General features: G+C 42.9%; 1 protein-coding gene across 1 annotated transcript in view; it reads right to left on the bottom strand.

Moving 5' to 3' along the window:
• The window catches only part of Crybg3 (crystallin beta-gamma domain containing 3), a 124954-nt gene that overhangs the window by 68762 nt on the left and 33889 nt on the right, over positions 1-22303 (bottom strand). Inside the window, exons 3-4 of the mRNA XM_045147411.1 lie at positions 13206-13666; positions 175-6343 (exon numbers count right to left, since the gene is read on the bottom strand). Coding sequence (XP_045003346.1) covers positions 175-6343; positions 13206-13666 — 6630 coding nt within the window. The remainder of the gene's footprint in view (positions 1-174; positions 6344-13205; positions 13667-22303) is intronic.

The raw sequence follows: 22303 nt of genomic DNA, 5'->3' as shown, positions 1-22303 counted from the left end.
ATTGCCAGGCAGGCCTTAAAGTTGCAATTCCCCAGCACCAGACTCCCTCAGACCTAGGAGTACAGGTCTGCACCACTGTACCCAGCCCAAAACAGGGTTTGTTCCTCAATACACCTTTAGATAATTTCATTACCTGAAGCCTTGTTTCACTGGTTAATCACCAAAATCGCTTACCTCTCTGTATGAGCTCAATGCGCTGGCGTTGCCTTGACCACGGAGGTACTCTGAGCCCGGCTCCTGCAGAGCACCACTCGACCTGGCTCCTTTCTCCAAGGACCGCGTCTTGCAAGTCTGCAGGTACTGACGGTAAGCGCTCTTTAAGGAGGAATGCAACTTCGAAGTAAGGTCTGATTTTTGCAACGCAGACGTCTTTTCTCGCCACAGGCCAACTTGCAGATTGGACGTAGTAGGTTCATCTGGCACTACATATGAATTCCTGGAAATCCCAGTGCTTTCCAGGTCATCATCTGGGTAAAATGTGAAGGAAGGATCTGGCAAGTGGAATAAAACATGCTCCCTCCTTTCAGCTCTCACATCTTCATATGAAGCTCCTTCTTCTGTCTCTTCTTCCTCAGCCATCCGTCCATCATCTTCATCAAAATTCATCTTTAAGCGCTCGGACACCGACTGAAGAAGTGACAAGACAGACGACGGCTGGTTGGCACTCTCCCTTGACTTAGTGGAGCCATGGTGACCAGGTGAGGCTTCACTGGACAGAATGTCCTCCTGTGGGCTGTCATCCTCATAAATGGGACTTAGGGACAAGGGGTAAATTTTGTACCTTTTGGCTTCCACGGATAAGAACGCTTCTGGATTCTCACTCTCACATGTCTCACCTGTTTTCGTGTCTTTTTCAAAAGCATGGATGAGGTCAGTTCTGCTCTCAGACCTCTCACAGGCCAGAACAGGCACGCTGTCAGCAGATGTGTCGGCAGACAAGACAGACGGCGCCCCTCTCACCTCTGTGAAAGCACTCCTGTCCTCACCGCGCAAGGGTTCTTCATATATTATAGTAAAGGAAGAAGTCTCTTGCTCGTCCTGAGAGACAAACGCTAAATCCAATTCTTCCTTGTCATCCCTATAACCTAGATGCTGCCTTGGATAGTAGACTGAAGCAGCAGACATTACTTTATTGAGCCTCACTACTGCATCCCCTGGTTGGAAATCAGGCATTGCTAGGGCCGGGTAGCCCTCATAATCCTTACTTAATGTAGGTGACTCATAGCCCCTGAAATGGGAAACAACTCTATCTCCATGCAGCCCTTCCCTCCATCCAGGGGGTTCTTCTTGCACTCCTTCAACACCCCCCTCTGTGTACTCTTGGGGTATTTGCTCCATTTCAAAGACAGGAGGTATGGCCTCCATTTGTATAGTATCCGATTCCAGTCTTGTTCCATTTGCTTCCCTGAAGTCCACCTCTGTGGACAATTCTTCATGTCCCTCAACACTGCCATCTGAATCTTCTAGGGATGGCATTTCCACTTCTATCGTGGAAGGCATGGATACAGCTATTTCACTGGTCTCTTTAATATCTGTTTTGACTCTTCTTTCCAAAACTTCTGAGGAAGAAGGTACTAACTCCTGGTGTAATTCTTTCACTTCCAACAGAAATGGGGCCATTTCCGTATTTCCAAGAACCTCTTCAGCATCTTTTTGGTAAGCAGCTTCCATCTCCATCACAGGTCTCTCAGTCTCTTCTGTATCCTCTTCAGTATCTTTCTGGCAAATATTTGCTGCTTCTAACATATCAGGCATTACTTCAGTTTTGTCAGTGACCCTGCTGGCATCTTTTGGATAAATGTCTTCCATTTCTAACTCAATAGGCAGGACTTCCGTCCTTACAATGTCCTCTGCATCCTTTTGGTAAGTGTGTGCCATTTCTAATGTAACAAGTGCCACCTGAGTCTTTTCAGTAACCTCCTCAGCATCTTTTTGATAGACATTTTCCATTTCTGACGTAACAGGTGGCACCCCAATCTTGCGCACATCCCCTTCAGCGTGCTTTTGGTAAATACTTTCCATTTCTCCTGAAACAGGTGTCACCTCAGTCTTTACAATATCTCCCTCAGCATCTTTTTGGTGGATGTTTTTCATGTCTGATATGGCAGGCATCACTTCCGTTCTGCCAACATCTCCTTCGATATCCGTCTCATAAGGTCTTTCTGGTCCCAACGTGGCAGGTAATTCCTCAGGTCTTGCAATATGCTTCTCAGCATCCATTCGGTGGGCGTCTCTCATTTTAAAGACGTCAGCTTCTGACTCAGTTTTTGCAACAGTCACTTCAGTATTCTTTTTACAAGTTCTTCCTTTATCTAAAGCATGGGGGGCTACTGCTCGTTTGATGTTCAAGTCAGCCTCCCTTTTGTTTGCCTTCCCCATTTCTAACATGGAAGGAAGCTCAATTTTCTCTCCTCTTACTTCAGTACCCTTTCTGTGTACTTTCTCCAATTCTGACATTGCCAGGGTTATGCTTTTACTATGCCCTGGCAAACTTTTGTCGGATATACATACCAGGCTATCAGACAAACTGCTTTTGGATGTGCCAGGCATGTGGATGTTATCACTGACACATGGAGGGAAGTTGAACTTTAATACGAGAGTCCTTGTGTTGTCTGTTGCCATTTTATGGTCATCCACGTGCTCTGCGTCTGCTGACTTTGCACAGTCCTTATTGACACATCCATGTGCTCTTAACATGTCATCCAACCCTTTATGGAGTGTGCCTTCAGCTTGTACAGCAGTATCTGATTCCTCCAGATTTCTCCTACCAGACAGCTCAGCTCCACTCCCAGAAAGTAGGAGTTTCTGATAGGGAACAATTTCTCTGCCTTTAATTGGCTCCGTGTCACTAAGTAAGTTACTTACGGAGGAGAATTTACTTAATCCTTTATTTCCACTAATTTCACATGTGCTTTGATCTACTGCCTGTTCTGGCACCAAAAACTCCCTAACTGTGTCACATGGCTTCACACCATCATTATTCAGAACTTTTGAAGTACTAGCCTGAGGTTCAGAACCCCAGGTATTCTCAGTGTTTTTGAAAGCATCGTCTGTCAAAATTTTTTGGGCTGCACAAATGACCTCGCTGACTAATTTCCTAGCCTGGTCTTCTAGCAAGCAGGATACATTCCTTCTATCAAAGTCAACAAGGAGACTTATCTCACCAGCTGCAGGGGAGACACCGGCCTTCTCATCGTCCTTGACTTCTGACATGTTATCCATGCCCTGTTCTTCCAAGCATGCTTTCAACTGGATCCCTGGTAACATCCCTTCTGATGACGTATCTTCTTTCAGGGCACCTGGATTCATGACATCATCTATGGCTATAAGCTCTGGGCAGGCATCAACGGTATGTTTGGATTTTAGTTCTTCCCTGGCAGAATTTAAAATCTTTCCAATTAATGTATCGGCCTTTGCCAGTAAATCAGTCTTGAGTAAAAGTGGGTCATGTGCTCTTCTCCTTGCTTCTGTAAGGTGGACAGAGGCTTCAGAACCCTGCTGGCATGAGCGGTTAACTGACACCACGGCCCCAGCAACTGTTCCCGCAGTCTCTCCCTCCACGGGACGGTCAGTCTGGACAGTAGCTGGGAAATCAAGAGAGACCTTCCCAGCGTTGGTCCCAAAACATTCCTGAAGGGGCGTCTCTTCTGCCCCTATTGGGATAGGTGTCTCCAATTCCAAATAAGAGCTAGTAGGGTCCAGCAAGTTAATTATAGTGGTACCTTCACAGACGAGGTTTACAGGAACTTTTACAGAATCAAAATTATTTGGGGGATCATGTGCCTTTAAAGCCATCGTAACTCTTTCAGAGGGAGAAGAGGAAGAAATTAAGTCGTCAGTCTCACCACTCAGCAAGTGAGGGTTCTCTCTGTGAGATGAGACTTTTCTTTCTGACCTCAGCTCAGAGGACATATTAAGCAAGTCTGAATCCTCAGATGCAAATGCATCTTTTCCCAAACCAGTATCAGGACCCACAAAAGGTAAATTTATGTTTGTGTTGTCAGTTTCCTGGAATGTTCCAGAAATATTAGTTAAATTTAGTCCTGCCATTTCTGACAGGCCAGACCTCTTTGTATTCCCACAAGCAGCCAAAGACGGACAAACCTCACAAGGGTTAGCTTTACCAGCCTGTACCATATTCTTTGTGCCTTTTTTCTCTGGATCAGGAGGTAAAATCCCAGGCAGATGCCTCCTGAGACGAGAAGCAGGATCATTTAAGGTGTCTTCCTCCGTTTCTTGTGCAACCTGGCATTTGGAGGGAGAAGGAGAAAGCTCGGCCTGGGGATCCTCTTTAAAGCCGGCATCTGAACACTTCTCTTTAATGTGTTTTAGATCCACTGATTGAAAATTTTTGCCCGTTTGAATGTCAGGAGAAGTTAACTCTGATAAAATAGTCTTTGTGGGTTCAACTGCAATTTCTAGTTGAGGAAAAGGAACGTCACTCTGAGATCTGTCCCTGGGCTCTGTGTGGGAAGCAGACGCACACTTGGAGAACTTCCCTCTTCCAGAATGTGACTCGCCGGGAATGCTGCCCTGACCATTAGCCACAGATTTTGAGAAAATTTTAGCAATGTTATCCATGCTGGCCTTCAAAGAAACAGCAGTAGACGTCTCTGCTATGCTCTGGCTCACTTGAGTGTTTGAAGACAATAATATCTCTGCTTTATTAGGGCCTTGAGACAAAACGGAACTGTGGTCCTCAGAGAAGCTTCCAGGCTCTGTATTCAACAGGACCACACCAGTTAAATGTGCACAGTTGGTTTCAGAACTTGAAGGAAATTGGCGTTTTTCGCTTTCAGGAAGAATTTCCCTGGATTCCAGAAGTGCTCCACGGTGAGGAGCAGGAGGAAGTGTCTTCTCATCTGCAGCCTCCACGTGGTTCGTCAAGTTTTCTTCTCGGCACTTACGAGCCTGAGAGGAAAGGCCAGTCATGTGGCCACGTCCACTTCCAGTGGGAGCAGGAGGTCCTTCCGTCTTTCCGACAGGGAGCCCCCACTTGCCGAGCATGAGCGCGTCAGATCTAGAAGCAAAGGTAGGAGGTGCGCCATTCGAATCTGAAGCTTTGCACTCAGGGTTGAGTGTCTTATCATCAGGTGATACTGCGGCTTGCCGTGGATTCTCTGAGCAAAGAGGAGATTCCAAAACGTGATTTCTGTTAAGTCCAAAATTCAGTTGGGACGCAATTGCATCTCCCAGGCACGCTGCAACTGCTGCCTCGCTGATGGGCTTCGCTGAGGCACCGTTCTCTTGGTTTATTCTCGGACTGTGAGTTTTTCCATGTGACCCCAAACCAAGCTTTCTCATTTCTGATTCATGTGGATGGTCAATATCTTTGGTTAATAGCTCAGCTCCGTCTTCTGGAGCTCTTAAGTGACTTAAATTTGCGGGTTCACCACCTGAGGCGCTTTCTGTTTCTTGTGTGATTTCTAAAACACCCACATTTTGCTGCGAGTCTTGGGCAAGAAATGTCTTCCCTTCCCCTACAAGTTGTGTGTCTGTCCCAGCCTGTCCCTGGAGAGCCGTGGTGCTGGTGTGACTGGCTGCCTGCGTGGATGACTTAGGTGCAGCTGGCCTGTCAGAACAGTTACTCTCTTGCAACTGTAGATCTTCCTGCCTAATTGATTTATTTTCACCTGACAAATTTGTGCTTTCCAGTTTGGTTGTGTCACTCCCACTAGATTTATCACAAGAGGGATCAGAAACAGCAGGTCTCTGAGGTGCAACATGTTCATCTCTTGGCACCGTTGGGCTATCATTCATCACAGAGCTGTTTTCTCTCATCGCATTTTCTGCGGCAGTTCTGCTCTGAAATTCAGGACTTAAAGGGACTTTGCTGCTTTTACCTGCTAGACACACCAAACTTGCATCAGGCTGAGAAACAGGCGCACAGCTCACGTGGTGCCGTGAGTCAGGCTCTCTACCAGGGTCGCTGGAGTTAGTCACAGAGGACGGGGATGACCAATTTCTCGTGGACTCCCCAGGAACAGTTTTATTGAAAATATCCTTAGAAGCAGCAGCATGCTGCCATTCTGGGCTGGATTTTACATAGCTTTCTGTGTTGAGATCTACTTCGCCACAGTCAGAGACTTCCAATGGACTGCCCAGCAAATATCCTTGTGTGGGTGTGTCTACACTGGCTGATGGCCTTGGGGCTTTCTTAGCTTCAGCTTCGCTTCTAGGACCAACACGTGTGTTTGTACTGGAGTTAGAACTGTCATCTTCTCTGTCTAAGGGGTTCACAGCTTCTAAAGCGGTCTGTTGCTTTAAATATTTCCTGATTTGTCTAGGGCCTCGATAGGTTGCATACGTCACTGATGGCCTCTCTGGCTTACCACCGTGTTGTCTGTGAAAAGAATATCAGGAAATACAATGAGAACTAAGAGTAATACCAGCAATTCCAGTGAAGTATCTTTCAACTGCCACTTCTTTTCATATGTACTAATTTGAGGAGGCAATACGAGAATTTTTAAACTTATTTCATTAAAAAAAAAAAAAAACAACAAAAAGATTTGACAAGCAGCATGTGAGTGTCAAGACAGCATTAATGCTGGAGCTCCTTGGAACTGCTCCACATTACCAGGTAGCATACATGTTCTGCTGGTGCCTGTGAGGAGAACATAGGATGAGAAAACCACAGCCTGGGCATCAGACTCTAAGAAAGGAAGTTGATTTTTGCATTTCTTATTGCTACCATTGTTCACTGACACAACACTGATTTCCCCACCAAATCAAAACATCAGAGCAAACATCTATCCCTTTATTTTATCATGTGAATTTGAAGAGCAACATTTAGTCTTTAATGGAGAAGTTTCAGAGAAAAACAACTGTAAGATGTCTAACCCAAGGTAAGCACTCAGAATATATTAACCTAATCGACAACAGAAATTACCTTGGCAATCCTCTTTCACATTTTTTTTAACAAATATCCAACTGATGTGATGAGTACCAAATTACTTGGGAAAATACAGAAATCCTAAAGGAATTCCTAATGTTCTCGACGTCCAACTTCCTGTGACGAATACAGCACTAGGAGCTCATGCAAGTGACCCACCGAGTCCCGAATTACCCCACAGTGTACACTAATAACCCTGCTGAGGAGAGCCCTCTGGAAAATGGAAACTGGGTAAGAGGGGATATAAGAATATAACCTATGTAAAAAAATAAAAATCAGATAAGAAACAGCCACTTTGAAATGATGGTACCAATACATGATATAGCCATACACAGTTTCTACTTAATAAAAAAAAAAAAGAAATAGCCACTTTACAACTCTATAGAAATATCATTCTTACTCTTTTCATCACAGTGATGGTATCCCTAACTTCTAAGACTCAGCTCACAAATTACAGCCACCACCTGCTATGCTGGACATGTAGCGTCTGATCTGTGTGGAAGAGGACAGTGTTCACCACATTAACTTATGAAGAGGTGAAGAGCTAAGCCGTTAAATCTGTTGGCCATCTGTATTTCATCATTTCTACAGGTGAAAATACCTCAAATGAGATCGAGAAAATGATACACTAAGTAGAGCAGAGATACTAAATGCTAAGTAATCTATTTCAGACAACTGCTTCCATCCTTACAGGTGATATTAAAGTGTTCTGCATTCATGCTAAATTGTAGGGTCCCACATATAAAAATGCAAGGTGGAAAGACTGGGTATATGTTCTATTATTAACCAAAATATGGTAATATGAAAGGTGAAGAAATCCAGTGATCAGCATTCTAACATATTGATATTTTATCCTTACTGTTAAAGCAGCATCAAGAAAGCTAGGTTTGTATAAATGATAAAACAAAGTAAATTTCATTTGGCATATAATAACTTCAATACTGTTACTATTATATTCTTAAATTTAACAAAAAAGAATTCATTCTGTCTCATATATATAACTAACTGCTGGCCTCTAAAAACCTTACCAAGACATTACAGTGAAAAAAAATTTTTTTAATTTTTAATTTTTATTTATTTATTTATTTGAGAGCGACAGACACAGAGAGAAAGACAGGTAGAGGGGGAGAGAGAGAATGGGCGCGCCAGGGCCTCCAGCCTCTGCAAATGAACTCCAGACGCATGCACCCCCTTGTGCATCTGGCTAACGTGGGACCTGGGGAACTGAGCCTTGAACCAGGGTCCTTAGGCTTCACAGGCAAGTGCTTAACCGCTAAGCCATCTCTCCAGCCCCTGTGAAAAATTTTTAAAAACGGTTATGTTCACTTATTTTTCCTTCCATTATAAAGTGGCTAAAGGAGGAGTGGTGAGAAAAGCTTTCCCTTGCAATAGCGGCTTCAGCTGCTGCTTGAGCTTCCGGTGAGATCAAAGCTTCAGGAAACATAATCAAACTCTGAGTAAGGCGGCCTTTGTCTGAAAATATCCAAGATGAGGAAGACAGATATGGATAAATTAATGTTACCAGAGAAATCCCACCTCAAAATCTGTACTCAGAAAGTTCAGGAACCTTTCAGAACAACATACTAAAATCCAGAGGTCTCAACAAATAGCAGTATATTTTGTTTGTTTAATTAAAGTTTTAATATTGTATACTTTAAATCTGTTGTCAATAGACAACAGTATTTTTTTTCCAAAAATCACCACAAATTCTAAAGAAATGAATATCCCCAAAAGTGTACATGATGTTAACTGAAATAAGAAACAAGATAAGATCAAAATTTTATTCTTTAGGTATAAAAAATGTTGGGTTTCCTTGTAAGATACAACTGTCTGAATGAGATCTCAAAGCATTTCATCCTTCACAATGCAACTTGATCTAAAAGGACTCTAATAAAATAAACTATACTAAATTTTAACTTACTGCAATAACATCTTGTATAAAGTATGGGGAAGGAAACCAGTGTTTTACATTTTCACATTTTTTTAGGACTTTCTAGATAATTTCAACTACTATGTTGAAATTTTAGTTCAACTACGAGGCCATCAGTTTCTATTTCTAACCAGATAATCTGCTGTACCCTGGATGGAAACAATTACATATTTATAGCTAAAAGTATACACAGTGTGCTCTCTTTCAGCTCAACAATTATCATGTTTAAAGCACTGAACATCAAAGCTATATGCTAGCTTCATGAAGAGTAATTAGCCACTTCAGTAGCAAGGGGCTACACTCTTGTTTGAAAGACCCATCACTGGGCTCTCCATCATTCGGTCACAGGTTGCAGCTGAGTCACCACCTAAGAAAGTAAAATGATCCTGTGTTTTTAACTTCAATTTTTAAATTAAATAGAAATGCCAAAAATATGTAACTTTAAAAATAAGCTAAAGATGGGAATTTGAAAGATATATCTCACAAGATGAGCAGAAAAGAGAACTTGATATGTCATGTTATTATGCATGGGAACTAGTTTGTTTTCAATGACAAAAGCATGTGCTCCCCCCAAAAATAGTAGGAATAAAGTAAAATATTTAGAAATTTCAATGTTTAGTAAGTAGGCATAGATAATGAAAGTCTGAACAGGTTTTACACACTGAAGCCTAACATGCCTCATGTGCAAGTTTATTAAGCTTCAATATATTACATGTTCTTATGTTGTAATCTACAAAAGTTTCATAAACCTGGTATTACAAATGCATACCAAAGACATGTCATCTATCAAAGAAAGTTCTACAATAACAGCCTTCAAAGAACAGTTAGTCTTTTTAGGAAAAGTACCTAAAAATTCACTCTTAGGAAAATATGATGACTGAGCTACCTTTTTGGCAATATGTATTTCCCTTCAAAGCACATAATTAGCCGGGCGTGGTGGCACACACCTTTAATCCCAGCACTCGGAAGGCAGAGGTAGGAGGATAGCCATGAGTTCGAGGCCAGCCTAAGACTACAGAGTGAATTCCAAGTCAGCCTGGTCTAAAGTGAGACCCTACCTTGAAAAAAATAAAATAAAATAAACAAAGCACACAACTAAGCAAACATTTCCCTATAATTGGGAACGTTTGTAACTTTTGTATGTAAATGGAAGCTGCAAAACAAAGTTGTTTTTGCTAATGGAGAATTCTGGCAAACTATATTTTCATTAGGAATATGAACTTGTGAGAAATATAAAAATTATGACAAAAATTTAACAAAAACAAGCAACAGGACTGGATATATGGCTTATAAGGCACTTGCCTCTGAAGCCTAATGACCCATGTTCAACTCCTCAGACCTCACGAAAGTCAGATGCACTAGGTAACGCATGTGCAAGGTCACGCATGCACGCTAGGGTTCAGTTGCAGAGGCTGAAGTCCCTGGTGTTTCAATTCTCTTCATCTCTCTCTCTCTCTTTCTCATAAAAGCATGTGCTATCACACTCAGCAAAAATAAATAAGTAAATAAATAAGCAACAATAAAGTCACTTCCTATGTAAGTTAGAAAGTACAAGTTAATGGGGAAAAAAATTACCAAATATGTTTTCTTAAAGGTTCTATAAATATTAAAAATAAAATCTGTGGACTCAACTACATAAAAGTACAATAAAGCTGTTAATTATTTTTAGTCATTTAATTATGCTAAGTTAAACCATTTATAGTGCTTTTTGTGATGATTTTTTTAAAATTCACTTTGAATGACAGGTAGTAACATTTAAATTTGAAAACAGTGGTAATCACAAAAGATGTTTGACAGGATGGGAATGGACATTATTATGCAGCACAGGTTCTTTTATTAGCTTGTCTAAAGTCATTAACCTTAATACACTCTGAATATCAAGGCTTATAAAGAACATTTAGGGTCATTTTTCCACAAGAAAGCCAATAAAGATTGATTAGTCCACTCCTCCTTATATAAGGAAGCTGAAATATTCACATGTAAAATTTAATAAATATAGGTTGTAATCTTCAATAATATTTTAATAATATACTCATATGATTTAAATGGAAAGCTTAAATATGTTCCTGCTTTTTAAGTAAGTTCATATGGAACCAAAACCACTTAAATACTTTGAAATGCAGAGTCCCAAAATTATTAGTAACTATTTCTCTAGGTATAATACTTAAATAACATGGAAAATCAGTAGTGAATAGTCCCTACTCATAATATTAAAATGATCTATTATTAAATGGGAATAAAGTTTGTCTGTGAGGTTGTTTCCTGTGAAGCTTAACTTAAGAATATCCAAACTCATGGCTGGCACCATCCCATGTTTGGGGACCAGACAGAATAAAACAGAGGAAGCGAGCTGAGCATAAGCTCTTATCTCTCTCTACTGCCGGACTGCAATGCAATGTGACCAGTCCCCCAGGCCCCTCCTGCATGCCTTCCCACCATGGCCTCTAAGCCTTCAATCCGTGGGCCAAAATGAATCCTTCCTCCTTCAAGTACCTTATCACAAACATGGCCATGGCAGTGAGAAAAGCAACTAATTCACCATTTATATCCTACTTCAGTATTATTGACGACGCTTCAAATACTAAATTGTCAAATGCAGTTAGAAAAAAAATCAAGTTGAAATGCCCCCCTTAGTTATGAATGTACACTCTTATGCTGCCCAGGGTGCTTAATGTACTCAACACTGTTATAAACATTTTTTTACATTGAAAAATGTTCCTTCTAGCACATGGAATACATGGAAAAGCAAGGCATCTCAGCAGTTAAGGTGCTTGCCTGCAAAGCCTAATGACCCAGGACCCACATGAAGCCAAAAGCACAAAGTGGCACATGCATCTGGACTTTGTTTGCAGCAACCGGGGGCCCTGGCATGCCCCTTCTCTGTCTCTCTTCTATCTCTCACTCTCTATGATTGCAAATAAATTTTAAAAATGGGATGTTGAAATGCAAATTAAATTTATAGAAGTATTTAGCTTCTTAGAGCTGTGTTAAAGGATTATAATTAATAGGATGATAGGATGGTATTGTATATATGTAAGTAGAAGGTGGAGGGAGGGCTAATCAAAACCTAAGAGGATACAAATATATCATATGGAAACCTCCTTTTTTTAAACAATGGAACACTCAGGAGCCATAGAATGTTACTCCGAAATTTTCAGCTCCAGGGATGGGATACCTTCCAGTGAGTTGTTGGCCAGGGAGGTCCCTGATGCCCCCAAAACATTACAGGCCATTGCCACGGCCCTTGGTTTCCCACCAGGAATAGATGGTAAGACCCTTTCGCTGAAGACTCCACACACTTGGGCTGCAAGGCCACTGAGAAATCCTGCTAGAGCTGAGCTGATAACCTCCTCCATGCAGACCAGCTGACAGAAAGCTGGAAAAAAGTCATTCTGCATGCAATTCAACGGCAGGGAGAGAAATCACCAGTGAAGACACTCAACAGTGGACATGGTAAGTCTTATATTTGGCCAGGCAGGCTAAATGAGCCAACAGGGCCAATAGTGGCAGGTCTGTCATGGTGTAAACCAACTGCCCTCTAATTGGACTGGAGGTCCACTCCATGGGAGAGAACACATCCCTGTTACTGAAAACCTACAACAGGGGTAGTCATGAGTCCTAGGGGTGTAACGTCTGCTGCTATCTGGCTAAATGTATATACTATGCTCATCAAACTGCCCAGTAAGCACTTCTCTTAATGTTCATATCTATATATTAATGCTACTCTCACTTTTGGTAGAGAACCTTCTCTTTTCAGATGGCAGTGACCTTGAGGTGACTCAGAAGGCATCATGGTGCTGAGAAGAATTGACAGGAGTGCTCAGTACTGCAATATCTCTATCACTCCTTCCAAGGCTCAGGGTCTATTGCGGAAGAGGTGGCAGAAAGAATGTAAGAGCCAAAGGAAGGGTAGGACTCCTTACAACGTGCTCCCCCAGACACAAAATTGCCTGGATATCCATGACCTCACAGTTCCTGACACTACATACACAAGACCATCATAGGAGGAGGAAAAGATCAAGACATCAAAATAAAAGAGAGACTGATTGAGAGGAGGAGGGCATATAATGGAGAATGGAGTTTCAAAAGGGAAAGTGGGGGGAGGGAGGGCATTACCATGGGATAGTATTTGTAATCATGAAGTTGTAATAAAAAAATAATTATTCTACTTAGAGTAATTTAGCATCTAAAAGATACTAGCATTGCCCCCTTAAGTAGCCCCAAATGCCTTAGATCATCTGGAGACTCTTAGCTCTTATACCTACTGGTAGGGACCTTATAGAAGACTTTTTCTAATCTTTTCAATTAATAAAGATTAAAACATAGGCTCATCAGCTAAACTAAAAAGCTTAGTTGTTTGGGTCAAGTAGCATTTCAACTTACTTCAGCAGATCAGTGGTTTCTTGCTCGCTGTCTTGTGTTGTATCCAGAGAAAATGCATCTGAGAGTTCCGAGGAGCTGGGCTCTGGTCTTTCCACTGGAAGTGCTCCGACTCCTAAGGAGCTACTGAACACCTGCCTCTCTCTTCGGACCCCCTCCTGATGATGGTCCCCAGAAGTCTGTGAGTCCTTCTCAGGTTTGTCATGGTCATCTTTAAAAGAAGATTGCTTAGCATCCCCAAGAGATGACTTTCCTGAGATATTGAATAAGTTCCCAAGAAACTGGAAGAAGCTTTCTTTGGGCTGTCTGTCACTTTCTCCTGCTTCTCTGGGTTGTCTGTCACTGTCTCCTGTTTTGGTAGCTGGCATGGAATTCACGAGGTCAGTTGGCTTTGGCGGATCTTCCTCTCCTACAGCACTGACTGGCTTCTCAGGGTGGATCCTTCTGTCCTCACTGGGGGAGATCTGAAAGAAAAACAAAAAGACACAAGGCCATCCTTCATAAACTGGCCCAGACTAACTGGTCAGCTACTGCATGGCAGACATGTGAGGCACACCAGCAACACATCTGTGTGCCAGACCCAAGGCTGCTGTTCCTTCAGGCAGTTGACAAGGCAAGTACAGCTTGAGCAAAGCTGGATGTTAACTGCAGAGGGAGAACGTGCAGCCCCCATGAGCACCGGGAGCAGGAGTGACCAGTCGAGGCTTGGTAGACTTAAGGCAGAAGATGCAGCTAGGGGCTGCTTCTTAGAGAAAGAGAATCTCAGAAGGGAACCTAAAAAATGTCTACGTGATACACTCGTGTGTGTGTGTGTGTGTGTGCGTGTTGAATAAGGCATCAGTTTATAAGAGGTTTACTATAACTGAAGATTAGGTTGCAAAAGTTAAAAAGAGTGAGAGGTAAACAAAGAGAAAACATATATCATGGAAAACCTTCTGTGTATATAAATATCCCCTTTACTATTATGTAGGTAACATGTGGGTAGTATTTCACACACTTGCTCTATTAGACATAGAAACCTACACTGACCTCATCATCTCAGCATATTAAGTGACAGTGCTGTGATAAGGAAAGACAACAGAGTGGGACAATTCAGTGAATATGAAATCTTGATGCAAAACATGGATAGCACGAGGCAATCAGCAGACATTGAACACTTCTATTTATTGGAGAGAGAGCAAGAGGAGAGAGAGGGAGAGAGAGAGAGAATAGGCGTGCCAGGGCCTCTAGCCATGGCAAGTGAATTCCAGACACATGTGCCACTATGTGCATCTGGCTTACATGGGTTCGAGGGAACCAAACCTGGATCCTTAGGCTTCCCAGGAAAGTGCCTGAGCTGCCAAGCCATCTCTGTAAGCCCATGCACTGAACACTTTCACCTGGGCATTTCACCCATTCACAGCTCAGCGGCAGCTACAGCACTCACAATCCTGTTTACTACATGGGGTGAAACTTAAGCAAAGGACATGCTGGCATTCCTCCTCGCACTCTTCCAGGATTCCAGAAACCTTCAGCAAACGTGCCGAGTCGCCCTGCCTTCCAAGCATGCTTGCTCACACACTTGTAAGTGGAATGCACAACCAGCAATGTCTGTCACTTGTCATGCTCACGAGTCCTTGCAAAAGGAAAGCTCCAGGGCTGGAGAGATGGCTTAGCGGTTAAGCGCTTGCCTGTGAAGCCTAAGGACCCCGGTTCGAGGCTCGGTTCCCCAGGTCCCACGTTAGCCAGATGCACAAGGGGGCGCACGCGTCTGGAGCTCGTTTGCAGAGGCTGGAGGCCCTGGCGCGCCCATTCTCTCTCTCTCTCCCTCTATCTGTCTTTCTCTCTGTGTCTGTCGCTCTCAAATAAATAAATAATTTTTTTTTTTTAAAAAAAAGGAAAGCTCCAGTGTGAGCCAGACAAAAAAATGTCAGAACACAGAGGTGCAACCCCCCAAGGCACCGCAGGCTCACGTGCCACCGTTTCATGACAGAGCCTTCGCTATTCATCGTGCCCGTTACTGCCCTCAGCCCATGTTTTGATCCAAGTTTGAAACAGCTGAAAAGAGCACTCCACCAACCGCTAGTCAAATATGGTATGAGAGGTTGAAAAATAAATGTTTAGTACTTGATGACCTAGCCAAGGTGGCACTTTGATTCCCTCCTTAGATGCAAAGGGATATTTTTGAGGAACATGGAGCAATTTTCTACAGGTTAGGATATCTAATTTAAGATACCTCTATTTTCAAATACAAATAGCCATGTAGAATCACTTCAGGACTAACCTTTTATGGCTCTCACCTGCAATTTGATGCCACTTACCTCCACCTCACCCACCCACCCATCTTCCTGTTTAACAGCAGGGCCCCCACGCTGCCAGGTAGGGGAGCTCCCTCCTCACCAAACTGCCTCACAACGTGGCAGAAGACACACGAGTCAACAGCTTGAAAGTGCTCACATATATCAAAGGCAGATTTATTTTTGTCCTTTAACTACTCCATGTCATTTGTTCCAAGTTCCAGGCATGCTGTTTCTCCCTGGGTCAAAACTAGCACTGACAGGTAGGTTAAACTGGTTAATTCTTGGCTATAACCAGGATGCGTGACGACTCCTCCCCCAGGACGACATTAAGAAGGTAAACTACAGGCTTCTCATTAAAATGTGATACATATTCTTAAAAAGTATTAGAGACAATAGAATTTTATAAAATTAAAGACTTAACAAAAAATTTATAAGATTGGTCTAGAAAAGGGAATAAGAACATAGGATTATAATTTTTATATTAAAATTTCAATAAACCATTTTTGTTAAAAACAGTATTTATTGGGCTGGAAAGATGATTCAGTGGTTAAAAGTGCTTCCTTGCAAAGCCTGTGCAATTCCCCGGTACCCACATAAAGCCAGATGCACAAAGGGCCACATGAGATGGCGTTCCAGGGCAGTGGCAGAAGGCACTGGCCCACCCATTCTCTCTCTCTTCCTCCCTCTTCTTTGCTCTTTCTTTCAAATAAATAATTTACTATTTCCAAATAAAAATGTATTTTGCCAAATAATTCAGAATCTACATTTACCATTCCTAGAGTTATATCCTTTTTTATAAATATTTATTTATTGAAGAGAGAGAGGGAGAGAGAGGCAACTAGAGAGACAGAGAATGGGCATGCCAGGGCCTCCAGCCACTGCAAACAGACTCCAGAAACCTGCACCACCTTATGCATCTGGTTTACATGGGTACTGGGGAATTGAACCCGAGTCCTTAGGCTTTGCTAAGCCATCTCTCCAGCCCCACATCTATTCTTTTGTTGTTGTTTTGAGGTAGAGTCTCACTGTAGCTCAGACTGATCTGAAATTCACTATGTAGTCTCAGGGTGGACTTGAACTTACAGCGGACCCTCCTACGTCTCTCTCCTGAGTACCACCATGCCTGGCTCCTTTTTGTCTTTTTCTTTTTAATAAACTGCTTACTTTTCTTTCAGTTTTTACCTTCTTTGTCATTCTAGAATTTCTGCATTATAAGTTTACCAAAGGGAGTTTAAAAAAAAATTATGTCTCAGTTACTTAATTTTTCTTTCATAATCTTCTGAGGAATTTCAATAATTAAGACACTCGGTAAGAAGACAGTTTCTAAATTTATAGACAATAGTGAGCAGGCAAGAACAGTGCTATTCTACTTAAACACCTACAGTGAAATCTGCATTTATGTAATTAAACTTAAAGTTGAATCTCAGGCAGTTGCTCTTCACCCTCAGCCTGGACTACGCTGAGGTTCCGGCAGCCCCAGGCTCTGCTCAGGTGGGGCCCGTGTCTGCCCGCCAGCAGGATAGGTTGACATTGTTTCAAAGACTGCATAGAATAAAAACACTAAAAAGTCAAGCAAATGGGACTGGTGAAATTGCTTAGAGGTTAAGGTGCTTGCCTGCCAAGCCTGAAGTCCCAGGTTTGATTCCCTAGTACCCACATAAGCCAGATGCCCAGGGTGGTGCATGTATCTGGAGTTCATGTGCAGTGGCTGGAGGCCCTGGTGTGCCCATTCTATCTGCCTCTCTCCAATAAATAATCAAGTAAAATATTTATTTTTTAAAAGTCAAACACTAACATCAATTCCAGTTCTCAGAGATGATGATGCTCTGCATAAATACATGAATGCTAATGAGAAGGGCATATATGTCTAGCTAAGTTTTTTTTTTTTTGCCCTCATATTCAATGCATTGTGTGATCTTAATCTAAATCTACCATCTTATTTCTCTTTGCTACAGACAATACAAGGAAATAAAGAAAAGCATTAGTTGCATGAGCAATGGCCTTTAGCAAGCTAACAGCTGAACAACATGTTCATGGCTGTGTCACTATGTGGGGTTCACAAGAGGGAGGTACACAATGGAAGGCATTGTGTAATTAACTCAGGCCAGGACAGAGTTTTCACTGCATACAGGAACTAACATTTCAGTCCAAAACACAGCATGCATACACAGAAGTCTTAGAGACATCTGCTATCAAGGTGTGCCAGAAGATGTGACACAGAACAGAACAATGTGGATGAGAGCACCCATTGGCAGAAGAGGGCACAGGATAACATGGTGATAGGGGCCTAAGTTCTCCACATGTAGCACTATTTGAGTAATTAGGCCAAAGGATGGACATAGAAAATAAAAAGCAAAGTGGGAATTAAGGCTTTTAGAGGAGAGAGCTAGGGAAATAAGCTATTCAGATGCCAGGCATCTTGGACTTGAGTCCCCTCAGAGTTGAGATGTCTGGAAGGCAGAAGTAGCATGCTAACATGCAGTTTGGTAATATGCTATGGGTTAGGGAAATGGAGATCTATGGAAGAGCCCAGGGGACAAAAGGCTAAGTGTTGGGGACACACATATACACGGAAAAGAAATCAGAGAGAGTGATGGAGAAAGCCAGGCCCAACCAGGTGGTTCCCTCCAGAACACTGGTCTCCAAAGGCAAAGACCAAAGAATGCTTCCAAAGGCACAAGGGACTGAAAGAATTTCAAATGCCACCGTTAGATGAAAAACAGATGAAGGTCACGCCATCACTAATCTTCAAACACATCGGGGACACTCCTCTCCTAGGAATCTAGCATCTACTCTTTCAGTTAGATTTTCTTCCCCCAAAGTGATGATTCACACCTTGTACCTCCTGCAAATGTCATTTTAAAAGGGCCCCCTATCACTATTGAAATCATTTCATGTCTGTTTCTCCCTCTAGAGTTTAAAATCCACAAATGTAGGAAGCTCTGTTCAATTCACTGCAACAGCTCTAGCACACTGAAACATTCCTGACAATAAGAGATGTTCAAAGTTTCCTATGGAAAATCCATAAGACGCAAGAGAAAGGTCATAATATTGCAAGTGCATGGGTCCAGTCCTAAACTCAAGTTAAAGTGTTATGTACTAAGTGAGCTGCAAAGAAACAGGAAAGCTCAGAAATTTTAAACAAGAATGGAAAATGACAAATAATATTTTAAGTTCCAAGACAAAAATAGCCTTTTGCTACTGTTTTACAGGTCAATTGCATATTTGCTGGAAATGGAAGGATGACAGATTCCAGAAAAACACAGAAGAGAAAGTCACGTAGCTTTGTTAGGCAGGTAGGGTGGCTGAGCCCTTGAAAGTAGGAAGCAGGGATGTCTTAGACCTATCCTTGCAGTCTCCACTTTTCTAGAGATCAAAGGATAATCTGACTCTTCATCTCTGCATCTGGCTTTCATGGACAGGGGAATTGAACCTAAATGCTTAAGCCACTGAGCCATCTCTCTAGCCCCTTGATTCCTTATCTCTTGCCTAAAGGAGATCTGTTTTTCCGACAACAACCTGGGCCCCTCCTGGGAGGGAGATCTTTCCTAGGATTTAAATCTAATCCTAACATGGTGGTTGGTCAACTTCAGCCCCCAGAACTTGGTGTCATGGCTAGCCTCTTCCTGAGCCAGACTCTAGCCAAGACCAGCAGCTGTCTCTTTGGCTCACCTGAGCCAGAAGGTGAAACCCACCACAGCAAGGTTATTAATATCTTTTACCAGGGAAGGGCAATCTCTCTCAGCTGCCTGACCACTCATGAACCTCCCTCATCTCAGTTTCCCCTCACAAGTTTCCCCATATCTCACAGCCAAGCTGGGCCAAGTCAAGGGGAGAACCCCCTGAACCCTACTTCCTATAGGAGCTCTGTTGCAGTCAGGTTCACATTGCTCGTGGAAATCACCCAACCAAGAGCAGCTTGTGGGAAAAAGATTTATTTTGGCTTACAGGGTCAAGGGGAAGTTCCATGATGGCAGGGGAGAATGATGGCATTAGCAGAAGGTGGACATCACCCCCTGGCCAACATAAGGTGGGCAATAGCAACAGAAGAGTGTGCCAAACACTGGCATGGGGAAACTGGCTATAACATCCATAAGCCCGCCCCCAACAATACACTGCCTCCAGGAGACATTAATTCCCAAATCTCCATCAGCTGGGAACCTAGCATTCAGAACACCTAAGTTTATGGGGAACACCTGAATCAAACCACCACAGGCTCTTTACCCGCTGCTGCCCTCCGCATGTCAGGAGCTCTTTGTACTTTCTTTTCTTTGTACTTTTTCTAACTCTCTTTTTATGGTTTTTCCAGGCTCATCACATGGGCTCTCAGACCATGTGGGTATATTCATTTTCCTTCCCTTGGTTCTATACTTCCCTAAATAAATATAATAATTTAGGGCTGGAGGGATGGCTTAGCAGTTAAAGCATCTGCCTGCAAAGCCAAAGGATCCAGGACCCACAATGGCCAGATGCACAAGGAGACACATACATCTGGATTTCATTTGCACTGGCTGGAGGCCCTGGTGTGCCCATTCTCTCTCTTTCCCTCTTTCTCTGTCAAATATTTTATATGTATATATGTATATATATATATATATATATATATATATATATATATATATATATATATATACAAAATTAAATATAATAATTTAATCATTATCCTTCTTAGTCTTGTTTTACTCAATTCTTTGGTTAAAAATAGACATGAACCTAGGGTTTAGGGTTCAAGGACTTCCCTGAACCCTTAACACCCCATTTCAGAAGCTGATGAGAAGAAGAGACCAATACACAATTGTCCTATTCTAGGGGAGAGATTAGCCTAGGAGAGAAGCAGGAACATTTCCTCTTCCAAGTAAAGGAGACTGTGGTACAGACTTGGTGACTCTGTAAGTGGAGAAGGGGGTAAGTTACATCCAACAAGTGGCTCTGACCTCAGGAGAGGAACAAGGGAGCATCTCAAAGGTGGAGCTGGGCTGTGCCTTCTCCAAATGAAGACCGGGAAGTATGTTTGCAATCTAAGATAGCAACAGTCGAAAACCAGGTACACAAAGGAGCAGTAAGGGTCACTGGAAACCCTGAAATATTTATCCTTTCAGTAAACAACGGACGGCACAGCATTACAAGCATTTGGACACAGCAGAGAAATAATACACTAAAAACCTCGTGGGTGTACAGCCCACATTCCAGTGACGTAAGAATTTTGGGAGGCTGGAGAGATGGCTCAGTACTTGAAAGTACTCGCTCCACAAGCCTGCCAAGAAATTTGGTTCCCAACACCCATGTGAACGCCACCACAAACGTGGCCCACGTGTCTAGAAGCTTAACTCAATGTGCCTAGGGCAACAGGAGGCAGAATCAAGAGGATTCCAGAGCTCCTGGGCCAGTTGGTCTTGATTTCCAGCAGTAAAACAACAGAGACCCTGTCTAAAACAAGGAGAAGGAGATCAATACCTGGAGGTTGACTTCTGACCGCAAGCACACCACAGCATGCATGTGTCCTCACCCCCAACCCCCCACACATCATCATCATCATCATCATCATGCACACACACAAATGAAAAAAAAAAAATTAGCAGGTCTTAACACTGTCACCTCCTTGAGTGGCCCATAGTAGGTGACCAATGTGCTGATTGACATGGTGAACATCTTAAAGGTGTTTGGAATGTTGCCAAATGAAGATTCTGAGCAAAACACAAAGGGCTGGGTGACCGCCTTCAAGTCTACGGGACCTGGCCGAGTCCTCTTTTCTTCCCAGGTGCTGACTGCATTGTGCTAACAAGAAGGGACAGCCCTTCCAAACACCCTGACCAGTTCCCTAGCACCCTTAACCCCAGCGACCTCCACTCACTTCCACTCCACCTGTCCGTGTGACCAGCCCAGCCCTGTCTTTACCTTGACTACCACTGAGTCTGAGCCCTAGTCTACAGCAGAGTGCACACCTTCTCCTCTTTACAGCTCTTACCCAATGGCATAGATGTGCCCATCGAATCAGTACTGGTACTTACTCTCTTCTGATTTTTACTCTTTCTGTTCCCATAAACATTGATATCTTCTCTACCCAGTCATTAAATATAACTAGTAACCTCAAAACCTGACCTGGACCTTTCATTTGAGCACTGTCCATTGATCTTTGATCATCTATCCATATCCAGCAAGAACTCAGCACCTCTTTTCACACCAGTGCATGACTCTTGGTTAAAAATGCAGCAGATTCAGCCTGCTGACAATTCACAAGCTATAGCTTTCAAGGGAAATCATCCCGCACCCTTCCTCCATTTTTCTCATCGGGAGATCTTTCCAACCTTTGTCACATTCCTTAAGCCAAGCCTGAGCAATTACATTCACCAGCTCAGGGGAGGAGCTTCACTCTGCCTCTCCTCCATCTGCATTGCAGCATCTGCCTCTGGCCTACTTTCTTCACTAGCGCTGCATGCAAGAAGGACTCCACCAACCCCAGCAAATTCCTCCATCAGGGCACCAGTACATCTTCCTTGATGTTTTCTTGGGACCTCATTAACTCATATGTCCCTCTGTCTTATATCCAGAGATGCTTCAGTGCTCCTCTCCCCTCATTACCAGTCTCTCTCAAGAGGCATTAGTAACCTTCACCATCTCTTCCCCACTCTCTCCCCACTGCCTAAGTCCCTGCAATCCAGCTTTCCTCCCAGTTGTGCTCTGAGTATGTTTTTTCAGGGACACAGTCCTAGTTACTAATCCAGTGGACTTCCCTCCCCCCTTTCTGATATCATATGATATTTCTGGTGAATGTGAGGGAGAATCTCTTGCTTTGGCTTCTGTAACATCACTCTCAGTTTCTCC

The sequence above is a fragment of the Jaculus jaculus genome, chromosome 4, assembly GCF_020740685.1.
Source record: "Jaculus jaculus isolate mJacJac1 chromosome 4, mJacJac1.mat.Y.cur, whole genome shotgun sequence".
Lineage (NCBI taxonomy): Eukaryota > Metazoa > Chordata > Mammalia > Rodentia > Dipodidae > Jaculus > Jaculus jaculus.
The sequence above is the reverse complement of the archived record's forward strand: the minus strand, read 5'-3'. Positions and strand labels throughout refer to the sequence as shown.